The 14884-nt window shown below is 45.2% G+C and overlaps 1 protein-coding gene across 4 annotated transcripts; it reads left to right on the plus strand.

Moving 5' to 3' along the window:
* Positions 1 to 1302: 1302 nt before the first annotated feature.
* Positions 1303 to 12324, plus strand: TEPP (testis, prostate and placenta expressed). Of its 4 annotated transcripts, none has more exons than XM_031949926.1 (9): positions 1304 to 1595; positions 5015 to 5125; positions 5663 to 5896; positions 6540 to 6601; positions 7393 to 7567; positions 9502 to 9563; positions 10718 to 10782; positions 10870 to 10902; positions 12111 to 12323. In XM_031949926.1, the coding sequence occupies exons 3-9, from the start codon at positions 5674 to 5676 to the stop codon at positions 12139 to 12141; spliced, it is 651 nt and encodes a 216-aa protein (XP_031805786.1). In that variant the 5' UTR covers positions 1304 to 1595; positions 5015 to 5125; positions 5663 to 5673; the 3' UTR covers positions 12142 to 12323. The 4 variants fall into 4 exon arrangements, with proteins under 4 accessions (XP_031805787.1, XP_031805786.1, XP_031805785.1 ...); XM_031949925.1 differs by having other exon boundaries at positions 5055 to 5125; XM_031949927.1 differs by lacking the exon at positions 5015 to 5125 and having other exon boundaries at positions 1303 to 1586; positions 12111 to 12324.
* The last annotated feature ends 2560 nt before the right edge of the window (positions 12325 to 14884 follow it).

A 14884-nucleotide genomic window follows, 5' to 3' on the forward strand; every position in this document is an offset into this window, starting at 1 on the left:
AAATTTTTTTCTTTTTCAATAGGGAGAGAGAAAATAGATTTCTGTTCATTGAATAAAATTAAATTTAAAAATAAAACACACAGTTCCTTTTTTTTTCCTGAGGCAATTGGGGTTAAGTGAGTTGTCCAAGGTCACACAGCTAGGAAGTGTTAAGTGTCTGAGACCAAATTTGAAACTCAAGTCCTCCTGCCTTCAGGGCTGGTGCTTTATTCACTGTGCCATCTAGTTGCCCCTCACAGTTCATTTTGAAACAAAAGCTCACCTGTTAAACACCTGTATTCATCTGGTATTTATACATACATACATATATGTGCATGTGTGTCATGTATCATGGATTACTAGCTTCTATGAAGAATTTAAAGCTGAAGCTCTCCCAAAAAGCAATGGGAAAATGTACAGTGGGTCTGAGAGGGCTTCAGCAAATTGCAAATAAAGGAATTACCCAGAAGTCTCATCTAGAGAGAAGGAAGGTCTCCTGCTGGACAGCTATCCTGCTCTGTTGGTAGCCAAGCAAGGATGATGGGAACTGCAACTGGGTGAACATTCATCAGATGACATGGCTCAGGGCAAGCATGTACGATGGGATCTGGTCCTCAACCTCTTTCCCTTTCCCCCAATCCCCACAGCTGTTATAAGATCCAAATTAGATTCTGTCTGTGGATTGTTCTTGCCAACTTTATCACACATATCAGCTATTTTTAAGAATTAGGGAAATGACAAGTCATTTTTTTTGCCAAAAGTCTGAGGACCCCAGTGGAGACTCCTGGCTTTCTAAGTCTGGCTTGAACCCTTCTCCCAAGTTCCTCTATTGAAACCGTGCCCTGAGCCATGCTCCTAGCCAGCTATTCCTGGGATGTGGTCAGGATCTGGCTCTAAAAGACAAAGGGCTGAAGGCAAGGCAATCTTTACAAAGGACCCCCAAACATCCCGAGCAGAGGAAATTCTCCTCCCTGAGCCTGCCTCCTCGAGGTGAATTCTGCTCCGCTTGGCAGTGCTTAGGGCTGGGGGTGGGATAAACAAGGTTCTCCTGGGTTAACGCTGAACCTTTTTGCCTCTGGCATTCTCCCTAGCTCTCCACAATACAGTAGCCCCCCCCCCCAATTCTCTGACTTTTATTCCTCTGAAGAACAGCTTCTCCTCTCTTCTGTAGCAGCTGGCCAGAGCCCTCCCCAATGGGGAGAATTTCCTTTCAGCTGGGCTGAATAGGGTTCACCAGTTTCCAGGTAACTTTGGTGACACAGCTCCAGTAACTTAGCAACCCTCCTTTCCCTGCCCAGGAAAGACTTTGGATGGGAGCTGTCCGTTGCCCTGGTGAATAAAGGGAACAGTAAACAGAAGGACCAGGAATGGAGACCTCATAATGGGAGGAACTTCGGGAGGATAGATCTTGTCTTCTCAGAATGTTTGCTTGTTTGATTCCCTTCTGCTAGCGCACTGATCTTTCTTCACTTCTCTGTTGCTTCCTTGGATGTATGGTGACTTGGATAAAATAGGAGACCTACGCCACAAGGGCATCAGAGTTCCTTATCCCCTGGATATCTCCCTCTTTATAGTCAAAAGAAACCAGGCTTTCTGAGGATTTCAAAGTAGGCAAGGTTTGTTACTAGCAACTCCTCCCTTCCCTTTCTGAGTCCTTCTCCCCTCCTTCCTTTCTGAACCCTTAGAGGTAGCATCAGATTTGTGGAAAGAACATTGGGATTGGAGTTTGAAGACCTGCTAACAAATTCTGGTGGGGCACTTAACTACTTCTGCCACCTTGGGCCATTTATTAACCCTTTAGACCTTATTTTCTTAACTTCAAAATGAAAGAGTTGAGCTTGATGAGCCCCAAAATCCATTTCTAAATCCCAACATCCCGTGATGTTTTACTGATTCCCTTCCTCTGACATCCCTTACCGCTTTGGTCACTCCATAATGCCCACTAGCTTCCAAAAATCTTCCAATATGGCACTCTTCCTCAAGACTGTTTTGCACATTTGCTTCTCCTCTAGGACCTCATGCTCCAGACTTTTCTCTCCTTTTTTCCTCGTCTATAAAACTCTCACATCTTCAGGTACCTATCCACTTCAGGTGGGAGACTGAGGTTGTGTGAGATAAAGGCATAAGAGTCAGGACAGGGAAAGGACTCTCCCTCATGCTAAACCAAGGAGAGGAATGTTGGACTGGGAGCCAGGAATATGGCTTCTATTTGTAACGGTAGTCTGGTCTACTCTTTTGTCTATAATTCTAGTGCCTTCCCTCCTTTGATTGTTTCTAGTTTACTTTGTATGTGTCTTGTGTGCATATAGTTGTTTCCACATTGTTCTTCCCCATTAGATGGGGAGCTCCTTGATGGCAGGGATGGTTGAGTGGGGGTTTTTTTGGGGGGTGCCTTTCTTTGCATCCATAGTACTTAGACAATAAACACAAGCCCCTACAAAGTGCCATGTACTAAGCATGAGACTGGCATACAGTAAGCATTTAATAAATGTTCATTGATTTATTACATATGTTGATGAATCCAAGTTAAGAATTTCTTCTTAACTGTTATCCAGTATTTTCCCTCATTTGCTACTTTACGATTTAGATTCTAGAACACAATGGAGATTTTTTTCTAATTAGTTCCTCAAATACTGCATCTCCTCCTATTTTTTATTTTTTCAATGTCTTCTGCAACCTTAATTAATCTGACATTTGTAATTGTTTTGCTTTCCAAATTTATTATTATTATTCCAAATTATTTTGTTAGATACATCCCTCCTCCATTTTTGTTGCAATTCATGCTGCCTTTTTTTCCTCTTCCATTTTGATTTTCCATCTAATGACCTTGGCTCTCTTTAATTGGCTCTCACATATGACTCTGGCACTAAGGTTTTCAGACTGGAGGTATCCTTTCACAGTTTTCCTACCTGGTGACTTGTGGGTATGTGGTTTTTAAGAACTAAATTAGAATCCTTCTTGGATTCCTTTAATATACTTATTATCCGATTTATTTATTTATATTTATATATTTGTTACCCAATTTAATTTTCCCTCTAATGGCTTCTTCCAACTCATCCACTGTAATGTTCTGGTTGGTTTTCTGGAGATCTCTGGACCAGTCTTTTTTCAGCAGATTAATCACCAGGTGTTAAAGTCCAAATTCTTTATTGTCTCCTTTCCTGGGGCCCCGGGCTAGCTTGATCTCAGTGGAGGAAATGCAGGAGGACAGAGCAGCCACTAGCCAGTGGTGTGAGATGGAGTGAATCTGTCCGGCTGAGTTTGTCCCAGCTTATATGCTCTATGATAATTACATTATCATAAGTGTGAGTCTTGTAGAATAGTTGTCAATCTTGTAGAACTATATTAAGTACTAAGTACATGTACTGAACCAGAGAACTATTAAGCACCATGCTAAACTAGACAACCATTGTCTTATCAATTCCACTGAGTTAGCACCTTGTAAGAATCTTTGCTTCAAGTACAGAGTTCTGGCCCATAACAATCCACGAATACTTCAAGTTGGAGTTCTGAAGGAATTTTCTGCCTCCTATCTTTTATATTGCAGTAGCTCTTAATTGAGCTTGATTTTTTTTTTCTTTTTTAATTTACTGCTCATTTTCCTGTTCATGGATGAGCGTTAGAGTGATGTCTTCAATATGCACTGGAGTTGAGTTCCCCCTGCCCAGTGGGAAGTTTTAGCCCATCTCTGGCTGGAAAAATTGGGAAAGTAGAAAAGTAGAGATCAAATGATAAAATCTATGTAAAGAGCTTTGTTCCATGAGTATACATGTGGCAAATACAACACACTCTCTTCTTTCTGGTTAATTTAAGAGAGGGAGGCAAGGACTTTCCTCTGTCTTGGAAAAAGAGAAGGAGATTTTAGAGGGGGATGGGGAAGATGAATAGGGATAAGATCAAGCTCCTGGGGGGTAAGGATGTAAGTCCTTCTTTCCCTCTCTGGAGTTCAAGGCTTCAATCCCCTCTTTTTTTTTTTTTTATTGTACAATTAGCTTGTGAAGGAAATCAAAAATGCATGTGTGCATAAATATAGGGATTGGGAATTCAATGTAATGGTTTTTAGTCATCTCCCAGAGTTCTTTTTCTGGGTATAGCTAGTTCAGTTCATTACTGCTCCATTAGAAATTATTTGGTTGATCTCCTTGCTGAGGATGGCCTGATCCATCAGAACTGGTCATCATCTAGTATTGTTGTTGAAGTATATAATGATCTCCTGGTCCTGCTCATTTCACTCAGCATCAGTTCGTATAAGTCTCTCCAGGCCTTTCTGAAATCATCCTGTTGGTCATTTCTTACAGAACAGTAATATTCCATAATTTTCATATACCACAATTTATTCAGCCATTCTCCAACTGATGGACATCCATTCAGTTTCCAGTTTCTAGCCACTACAAAAAGGGCTGCCACAAACATTCGTGCACATACAGGTCCCTTTCCCTTCTTTATAATCTCTTTGGGATATAATCCCAGTAGTAACACTGCTGGATCAAAGGGTATGCACAGTTTGATAACTTTTTGAGCATAGTTCCAAACTACTCTCCAAAATGGTTGGATTCGTTCACAACTCCACCAACAATGAATCAATGTCCCAGTTTTCCCACATCCCCTCCAACAATCATCATTATTTTTTCCTGTCATCTTAGCCAATCTGACAGGTGTGTAGTGGTATCTTAGAGTTGTCTTAATTTGCATTTCTCTGATTAATAATGACTTGGAGCATCTTTTCATATGACTAGAAATAGTTTCAATTTCTTCATCTGAGAATTGTCTGTTCATATCCTTTGACCATTTTTCAATTGGAGAATGGCTTGATTTTTTATAAATTAGAGTTAATTCTCTATATATTTTGGAAATGAGGCCTTTATCAGAACCTTTGACTGTAAAAATATTTTCCCAGTTTATTGCTGCCCTTCTAATCTTGTCTGCATTAGTTTTGTTTGTACAAAAACTTTTCAGTTTGGTATAATCGAAATTTTCTATTTTGTGATCAGTAATGATCTCTAGTTCTGCTTCAATCCCCTCTCTTAACTGCCAGGGTGGGCTGTGGGAATTGAAGCCTTTTGCCCCTGACCTAGGGAATAGTGCAAGTGGGGCTTGGGATGAAGATGAAGAAGGTCTAGTTATGGCTGCTCACGGGAGTTGGGAGGTGAGTATCCTGCCATCCTTAGCTCAAGTGAGGGGGGAGCAGGTCAGTTAGAGGCAGTCCCTCACTTCAGGCCTGGCTGTTTAATGGGCATACCGTGGACTTCTATTCCAATCTCCTGGTTATACTGAAGAATCTGGATTCAACTTGGACTAGGTGTCAGATCCCCAGTTCTACTGTCTGGACCTGAGCACAAATAATGCCTCTAAATCCAAGAAGCCCAGATTAGCATGAGGTAGAGATGGGAAGGGTCCCAGAAAACCCCTTCTTCCTCCCCCCTTCATCAAATCCAATCAGGCAAGGAGATGAGAAGTAATAGATAGAGTCAGCAATCTACCAGGTCTAGCTCACTGGTGGTTCTGAAATTCTAGGGCTCTTGGACCAGTTACTCCCTCTCTAAGGAGTCCTCTCAGTTCTTTTCTTCTGTTTTTTCTCCTGTTTCTCAATTCTTGGTGGGACTGGGAGAGTCCAAGGCCCCTGGTGATCTCACAGCTCAGCCTTCTTACTGAATAGCTGCCATCTGCTTTTATCTCACCACAGGTTTCCCGGCCATGGCACGGATCACTGACAAGGTTCCTTGGAGCGATAACTCCGTTAAAGGGTGCATATCCCCAACCATCGTGTTCCCCAAACCTCCAAAGAGGAACATGCTCTCGGGGGTGAAACAGCAGCTCTACCACCCCTACCTGCCCACCCTGCGGCAAATGGACATGGACACAGTCTTGGGGAAACTCCCCGAGGAGCACTGCCAGACATCCACCTACTGTACCAAAGGTAATAATGTCCACGTGGGCCAGTCTATCTGGAGTCCCAGTCTGTACATGATGGAGGCAGGGTCCCCCCTATAGAGGACCTCTGTGGGACAAGGGGCAAGTCCAGGTATGTAGAAAGAACTAGTGGAGACTGGATGACCTTCAGCAAACAAATGAGCTGGTCTTTGGATTCCTTCATTGTAAAGTTAGAATGGATGGCCTTTGAGGTCCCTTCCACTCCTAAATCTATGCTCTTAAGATACTCCCTTCCTTGGCCATCCCCTCTCTCTCTCCCCATCTGGAAAATGGGGAGAGCAGTCTTTAATCCCTGCTTACCTCACACTCACTCAACACCATCACAGAGAAAGCCAGGAAGAACAGGAGCTATTTAGGGAAAAGATCTCATTCTTTTGTAACCTAGACAGAGTAACTTTGTTATCCAGAAAGACACACACACAAGCCGACTCTCAGATCCAGACACATCACCACAGCACAAGAGTAAAAGCTCAATGATACAACTGCTTACATGATTGTCAAAGGACTTTGCCCATGACGAGCCACACACAGGATCCAGACACAATCAGCACAGACGTGGGACACGGCACAAACCCACACACAAGTGCCTGTACACGTACCCCTCTCCCATTTGCTTCTCTCGCCTGCAGATGACTTTAACAACGCACACTTCAGCTTGCTGGGAATCCCCAACAAAAACCTGAATGGATTGGTGAGTGGCTCTGCTAGATCCAGCTTGGAAGTGGAGGGAGGGCGGCAGGGTGGGTAGCAGAGGGAAAAGAAGGATCCTGGGTATATATGGACACCCCCCCCAAAAAAAAAGGGTCAGTCTCTCCCTCTCCCCACTGGCTTACTTTCCAAAGGATCAAGTCCCACCTAGAAATCTCTTTTCTGGTTTCAGTTGCACTGTGGGGTTTTCTATGTGATTGGTCCCTCAGAACTATCAGTCACAAAAACCTGAGCAATGAATATGACTGAGATGACTCCTAATGAGTATCTTCTCTCTGTGTCCCACTAAGCAAGGAAGTGACGGAACAATCTCCCTTGTTGGTCAGGGCAGGCCATGAGTGAGAAGGAGGAAGTTTCCTGAGGCTCAGCTCCAGGCCACATATACCAGTGTGTGCATATGGCCAAATGGGGGGAGCATTATTTTTTCTCATTGACTCCCCAGCACCTAGAATTGTACCTGGCATATGGTAGTCACATAAGAAATTATTGTTGATTGATTGATGGGGGAAGAGCTGAAGAAGGGGGAGGTGATGGAGAAACAGAAGAACAGTGGACCAGGTTGGAGTTTGGATCCATTCCTAAATCTGTTTCAGTCAGAGGTCCAATGTTGTCCTGGCTCTAGGGTGGACCCATTGGAGAAAGTCATATCTCTTCCACCTAGGCCCATGCTCTTGGGGACTATCTCCTCCCCATCCCCTCCTCCTTATGACATTGTGTCTCAGGACAAGAAGCTGTCTCTCCTCTCTCACTCTGGGCCTGGGGTTCCCTGTACAGGAATTCACTGGGACAGGACAGATGCTTAGAAAGAGATTCCAAAGGGGGAAGATGACCTCACTAGCACCCTGCATCAACCAAATCGACTGGCCCTGTCACAGCCGGGCCATTGAAGACTGGACCCACTTTGTGTCTAACTCAGGAGAGTTCAAGCTTCCTCCTGTGGATAAAAAGGGTCTGTAGGGAACAGTGGCCAGCCCTGAAGGCTCCTTGTGGGGAGGGGGAAACATGAGGAATAAGGTAGTCATGGCTGGGACAAGGGTAGGAGGAAGAGAGAGGATCTGGGAAGAAGGAAGGAAGAAAAAAAAGGAGGAAGGGAAGGAGAGAGAAAGGAAGGGAAGAAGGGAGGAAAGAAAGAAGGAAATGAGGAAAAAGAAGGGAAAGAAGGAAAGAGAGGGAGGAAAAGAGGGAAGGATGGAGAGAGGGAAGGAGGGAGGGAGAGAAGAAGGGAAGAAGGGAGGAAGGAAGGAAGGGAGGAAAGAAGGAAGGAAGAAAGGAAGGGAGGGAGGAAGGAAGGAAGGAAGGAAGGAAGGAAGGAAGGAAGGAAGGAAGGAAGGAAAGAAAGACTTTATTAGGCACTATGGCTACAGGATCTAAAAGCCAAAGCCATAAAGCACACTGAGGCCCAAGTGTGCCAAGCTCCTCTGTGTCTCCTCTAGCTCCATGCAGATCATGGTTGACCCAAGCACCCTCCTCCCCTTGTTTCTTCCTCTGTAAAGTGGGGGTACCAACTGCTTCCAGCTTCACAGGATGAAACAAGAGAATGAATGTGAAAGGGCTGTGGGAAGCATTAAAACTTCCCTTCTTTGTATCTCCTCACTCCCAAGAACTGAAGTAACCGATGGCTTTGGAGTCCAGTGGCCAAAGCCACGATTAGGTTTAGGTTAACAGGAAGCATAACGTATCCATGGGGTAGAACCATGATTGAGTCAAAATCAATTATCTTAATTATATTAAAAACCTACTCAGTTCATTCAAGACCTTTTTGGAACCATTTGTATGCTAAACCATCTGTGAATAGAATGATGAGGAGTTCAAGGCCTGGCAAGGCTGCCCAGCAGACACTCTTAAGGGCATGGCAGCCTTCTCACCATAGAAGTCAGTCACTTCTTACCTATTTATCACTCCCACAGCTGCTTTGGATTATTTGCTTTTTTTAATTTCCAACTTAGTGACCTGAATCCCAACTACAACACTTGGTCATCTTTGTTACCCTGGGCAAGTAAAATCTGAGCCAGCTTTCTTCAGCCATAAAACAGAAATAATAAAAATGTTTACATGACATGTCTCAGAAAAATATTGGGAGCCAAAGGTTTTGTGACCTAAAAGTGCCACAGAAACAGTAATTAATATTATCTTTAGCATATCCCATAGGAGGGGACAGGAAGTCTGTGTGCAGTTGCCTCCCGATGTCCAACAGAGATATTGTCTCACCTCCGGGTCCTGCTGAATCCGGAAATAGAGTCTTCCTCCCTCCAGTTGGCCCTTTCCTGTCCATCCCAGCCCCAGGCAGACTCTAAAATATGAAGGATAGAAGGGCCCTGGGAGCTGGGGCTGGAGTCAGGGAATCTTCTCTCTGCACAGTAGAAGCTGGGCTATAGCCAGAGAAGGCTTGGGCTAAGTATGAAGTCAGTGAGGTTGTCTTTCTCCTCCTTCCTTCCATTCTTCTCAGTGCCTCCCCCACACCCTGACCCTCTACCAGGATTCTGGAGTCTTTGTCTCCTCCCTGGGATGTCTCCTCTGCTCTCCATGTTCAAAACCTGCCTACTCTCTGCCCCAGTTTCTAAGGGCCTCCTCACCGCTGGCTGATTGTGAACCAATTAGATCAAATGATCTATAAAATAAGGCCTTCTCCTTAACAGAAGCATTTTAGGCTAGAATGGGGTAAGGGGGACCTTTTGGAGACAGTATCTGGACCCCCAAAAATGGGCCTAAAAGCAAGAATTTAAAGTTCGAGGTGGATATGAGAGCAAGTGGGACATAAAGGTGTATTAGGTGCTGCAGGCAGGCCTCTCGGTAGGATGGGCTCAAACTGTTTTGTGGAAGAGGCCTGGGCCTGAGCCTGGACCTGGGCCTGGGCCATGCAAAATCCCCTTTCTCTTTCCCCAGATGAGGATTTCGGTAGCTACGCCGTGAGATGCCTGAAGCCGGATATCACTCAGTGCTGGCGGGTAGGATTGCTCAAGTCCCTTGCTCCCCACTGCCTGGTGATCCTGGATCCCGGTCAAGAGAGGGCCCAAACATATCTCACTGGGACAGGGGTTCCCATTAGCCCAGATCCCCCAGAGAGAGAGGGTGGAACTGGGAAAAAAGGAGGGAATGAAGGAAGAGGATGATGGGGGAATGTGTCTCTCCTGCCCCTGGCTGCAACAGAACATAGGAAAAAGAATTTCTCTTTATCGATTAGAGGAATGACTGGGGACTTTGGTGAAGGAAGGAAGGGGAATCAGGGAAACAGAGGAGCACCCCACATTGACTTATGTGACAAGATGGGTCTGAGAAGGAAGGAGGCTCTCCCAACCTTTAAGGCAATGGAGTTCTGGTATAACTGCCTAATTACCACTGCCCCCTATTTACATCTCTGCTCCCTCAGTTCCATGGGCAAATTATCTTAGCTTGATGAGTCTCAAGTTTCCTAATTATAGAATGAGGTCAGGATAGTGGTGGGAAGGGGGGAAGGATGTTGTTAAACTCCACAACCTCAGGGTCTTGGTCTATGTTCTTACAATTCTGGATTTTCCATGCCCTGTCCATGCCATTCCCTTATTTAAGCCTTAGTTTCTCCAAATTAAAGATGAGAATACATGCGTCCCCTGCAACAACCTTGCATAGCCAATATGTCAAATAATAAAGCACCTTATCTGTGGAAGGTGGGATTATGACCAATTGGGACAAAGAAATGGCCCTTCTTCCTAAAACCATCATTCCTCTCCCAGGCCAGCCGGGATTGTTCTTTGCCACAACACTGGTTAGAGTGTTCATAACTGAAACACAGGCAGAATTAATGGGTTATTCCATACCCTCACTTTAGGTGAGGTACCCCCCTCCAAGATCTTTGGGGAGCTGGAGCACTTAGCTTGGCCCCTATATCTGGAGTCTTGAGTAACTTATTCCTTATCTTCATCTGTAAAGGAATTCAAATAGGTGAATGCTAAAGTTCTATACTTCCAAAGCTATTGACTGCAGCCTTTATCCCTGAGAGCAGGAAATAGTATAAATCCTTGGCCCTGTCAACACTCTCCCCAAGGATCTTCGAGCTTCCATGAGGATCTGGGCCAAAAAAGCCACTATTTACTGATTTCTATCTCCTCTCGTCCTTTCTTAGTACTGTCTTAACCAAAACCCCAGTTTTTATGAGTATGGACAGCCACCCATGCCTAATGATACCACGTAAGTGATCTATCTTAGGGATTGTCCATGGGGCTTAGGGGAGAGACTCTCCACTTCACCTAAATAGTATTGCTTTTTCCCCCACAGGAACAGCTACCGAAGCTTTAGATCTCCATACAGGTAACAGGATGGGACCCCTGCCAAGCATCCAGCCCCTCTTCTGCCATGTCTAAGCCAAGTGCTCTCTATCCAGGATTGGGCCTAGTTCCCATTGGTCAGGATTTGGAAGGGCCAGTTCTGTGATAGCTTGCGTGAGGTTACTAGGACATAAGCTCAGGGAAAGAGCAAGGGACTGACAACTGATCAGTCAGTCATAACATAGTCACTCAGAAAACGGTGAAAGCCCAGGGGAGCTGTCCAGCCCCATAAGTTCCTTAGGAGGTGAGGTTAGGATTTATCTTAAAAGGGGGGGGCGGATTGAGAGTCTTCATATAGAAAAGTGGCAGAAAGGCTTGAACTTGACATGAAAAGACTCAAGTATGCCTTTGGACAAATAATTTCACCTCTTGGGGTTTCAAGGTCCACATTTATAGAATATAGGCTGTCAGAACTGGGAGGGATCACAGACATCATCTAGTCAGAAGGCCATGAAAATGGACACAGATATTCCCATTGGGGGAAAAACAAAGGTATTTAACTTCTAGCTTGGACAGAGGGCAGGACTTAAGATGCAAGGTAGCTGGAGAAGGAGCCCTTGATTAAGCACTCATTCTGTGCTTACTCCTGAGCTGAACATCATAGGAAATAAGTGAGAATTATAAAATCTATGCCCTCAGGAAATTTATAACTAAGTGGGGAAATGGGACTATAAGTAGGAAATAAAATTCAAGTTGTATAGCAAGATCTATACATGTCATAGAAGGAAGAGCTCAGGTAAGGGTGAACCCACATGGGAACGACTTAGCAGAGAGGTAGAAAAAGAATAAATTTCGAGAAAAGGTAACAGGGTTGGCATTTCAGGCAAGAAAGCAGCATGGGAGGAAATGAGTTATGGTATCTTCAGAACACAAGGAGGGCAGAGTAAAAGGGGAAATTTGGAGAGCAGTGAGAAATAATATTAAAATCAGGGCAGAATGCCAAACAGAAGAACTTAGAAAATACTAATGAGAAAAAGGAGGATGACATAGGGACTTGTGGTTTCCAAAACCCTTTAAATCACTCTATTTGGAGTAGCTAGACTCCATTTCCTCCTCTTTAAAATTAAGCAGGGTTGCACTGGATGATGTCTTAATTCCCAGTTTGAATAACCTTTAAGTCTATAGAAGAGGAAGTTACTAGCGATTCTGCAGCAGGATTGTGACAAGATGAGCACCTGCTTTTTTCCCCAGACAAGTCAACCAGCTGACCCCCTGGCATTAGCCCCCCAAGAGGAGGAAGAAGGTTTGGAGATTTCAGCCAGCAGGACCAGGCCATCTTAGGTCTGCAGATCCCCAAAGGTAGAGATGGCTCAAGTGGAATCCCTTCAATTCCTTGAGGAATCTGGAATCCATGGCAATAATAATAAAGTAATCAACCTACCCAAGAAGGCTTGAACCTTAAAATCAGAGCAACGTCTCGATGGTGGGCTAAGGGGTTCATAACAAAGGATGTCAACTCCTCTTCTCTTAGCCTCATGGGAACAAATGTATCTTTGTTTCAGGGGAGGAAAAGAGTACAGCTTGCCTTCCTCTCCATAGGATTGGGCAATAGAAAAGAGTCTCTGTAATTGGGGAAGGTGTTCTCTATGTGTCAAGGCATGAAAAACAGATATTCTGGAGTCAAAAGGGCAAAGAGACAAATCCTGACTGCTTACTTAATGGAGACAGCTAAGTGGTATAATAGCAGCGTCTGGAATCAGAAAGACCTAGGTTCACTCCCTAACTGTGTGACAATAGATAGGTATTTGCCTCAGTTTCCCCAACTTGTATAATGGGGATAATAATAGCACTTCCCCGGAGGGGGGGGGAGTTATGAGGATCAAATGAGAGAATATTTGTAAAAAAAGGGCTTAGCAAGAGGAAATGTTTAGTAGGCTCTATGTCAACGTTTATCCCCTTCCCCTCAATACCAGTGAGAACTCTGGGCTTTCTGATTGTCTTCTACAAAACTGTCAGGTGATATGCTCTCCCAGGCCCTTTCCAGCTCCAGAGGTGTGATAATTCAGAGACCTGGTTTTATCAAACCTTTCAAATCAATTAATGGGCATTCACTTCCCTCAAGGGTCTGTACTAGGCTGAGAAGACAAATATGGAAGAGAATATGGTTCTCGACCTCAAGTTCAACTAGAATAGGGAGGGGAGGCAGGAGTTAACCTGGACGTCAATATAATACAAGGTAAGAAGTGTTGGGGGCAATGGGGAGTCCCATAAGAATGTTCTAGGAGAACCTGGAGCAGAAAACAGAAGAAATAGGGACCCATTGTTCCATGCTGTAGCCCTATGGGTCTGATGTGCTTAGTTCTGAGGAGGGTATGTGGTACTGTTTCAGAGAGGAGGGCTGTCTGCCAGATCATTTCCCCTGAGCCCAGAGCTGCTTCCCTGTCATTCCCCCTGTCCAGTCCTCCCCATTCACCCACTAATCACTTCCATATCTGCTATAGTGCAAAGCAAAGCGGATAAGGCAGCCCCAGTCTGGATGGAGAAGGGGGGAAGGACTATTTCTCAGCTCACCACAAAATAGAAAATGTACAAAGATGTTCAAGAAAATGGTCTGAAGGGAAGGGCCCTCTGTGAGGAGCTGAAAGCTCTAAGCTCTCCAGCTCCCTGAGCACTCACCACCCAACTTCCCTATCCACACACCTGTGCTGCTGACTCCGGAGGATCAGCCTCTCTGGGGCTCCCTCTATCGTACCAGGGCTGGGATGTTTGTTCCCCTAGCCCACACCTACCTCTAGAGGCCAAGTGAGGGGGATAAGATGTGTGTGTGTCTGGTCAGAAGACCAGGAAGGGGAGAGCCTGTCAGATAATCAGGAGGACCAGTCTGAGGCATCTCCCCTTGCCCCGAGGTCCCTAGACCTGGGGTCTAATTTCTCCATTGAGACACCTAAAGATGCTCAGTGTTCTTCCTCTAGATATGGCCTCGGTTTAGAGAGCTTTTAATTCAACAGCTTTCTATGGTGCCAGACAGATGCAGAGGGAAGCTATCCTATTTGAATACATTAAAGGCACAGAGGTCCCAGGTAGCTCAGAGTACCTTCCTGACACAATCTCTGTCACTGGGAGGGTGTGAAGGCTTCCTTGGACTCATGGTGTCTTGTCTCTGGGTTTGGCTTCCCATCAAAGTCACAGGGATGAGGTGAACCTGGTGGATCATGTCATAGTGAGAAAGGCTACCTCAAATGCCACCCAAAATGGGTGAGAAAGGTGTCAGGGCCCTGTGCCAACTGATCTGCCCATGTGAACAGCAGCTGGAAAACACGAGGGATAACAGATGCTTCCTTCCCACCCTCAACCCACAGGACTAGAGGTCCAAGTCCACCGTGGACTCCTCCACTTCTGAAAACCCGTTTAAAGCGTCCCGGGACTTCCTAGGAATGACAGAACTACCTATAAAGGGAGGGATGAGTGAGAAAGGAAGCTTGCTGAATAAGTGCTTGAAACACTCTCCTGCTAGACTAAGGCCTTGGAGCTTTAGGAAAACAAGATCTGAGTTGGAAGGGACCTCTAGCCATTTAGGCAAACCCAGATGAGAAACGAATCCCTCCCTCCTACACCCTACCCGATAAATGATCCTTCAGCCTTCTATTGAAGACATCTAATGGGGGGCATCCTCACTACATCCAGGGGCCCATTCTATTCTGGATGGTTCCAATTGCTTGCAGAGCCCTTGCTGACACTAAGCCCAACCTGGCTTCCCTGTACTGACCACCCACGGCTTCTCCTCCTGCCCTCTGGAGCCAAATAGGACAAAACGGTCCCTATTCTTGGAGGCCTCTCTTCACATCTTAGAAAACGGTGACCACGTTGTCTTCTCCATCCCCAGTGCTCCCAAGGCCCAAGCTTGAGGTTCTCCCCACCAGCATTAGCCAACAATGAAGATTCTACAATTTCCCTTTCCTAAACTAGGACTGATCCTGCTCCAGATGTACAGTAGCTAAAGTACCAAGTCTGGAGTTAGGACTCGA

The sequence above is a fragment of the Sarcophilus harrisii genome, chromosome 2, assembly GCF_902635505.1.
Source record: "Sarcophilus harrisii chromosome 2, mSarHar1.11, whole genome shotgun sequence".
Lineage (NCBI taxonomy): Eukaryota > Metazoa > Chordata > Mammalia > Dasyuromorphia > Dasyuridae > Sarcophilus > Sarcophilus harrisii.

Excerpts from the sequence above, each read along its gene's own strand:
- TEPP (XM_031949927.1), top strand. The coding sequence starts at position 5,674 with ATGGCACGGATCACTGACAAGGTTCCTTGGAGCGATAACTCCGTTAAA. Across the intron at positions 6,602-7,392 it reads ACAAAAACCTGAATGGATTG|GAATTCACTGGGACAGGACA; the intron begins GTGAGTGGCTCT and ends TTCCCTGTACAG. Across the intron at positions 7,568-9,501 it reads TCCTCCTGTGGATAAAAAGG|ATGAGGATTTCGGTAGCTAC; the intron begins GTCTGTAGGGAA and ends CTCTTTCCCCAG.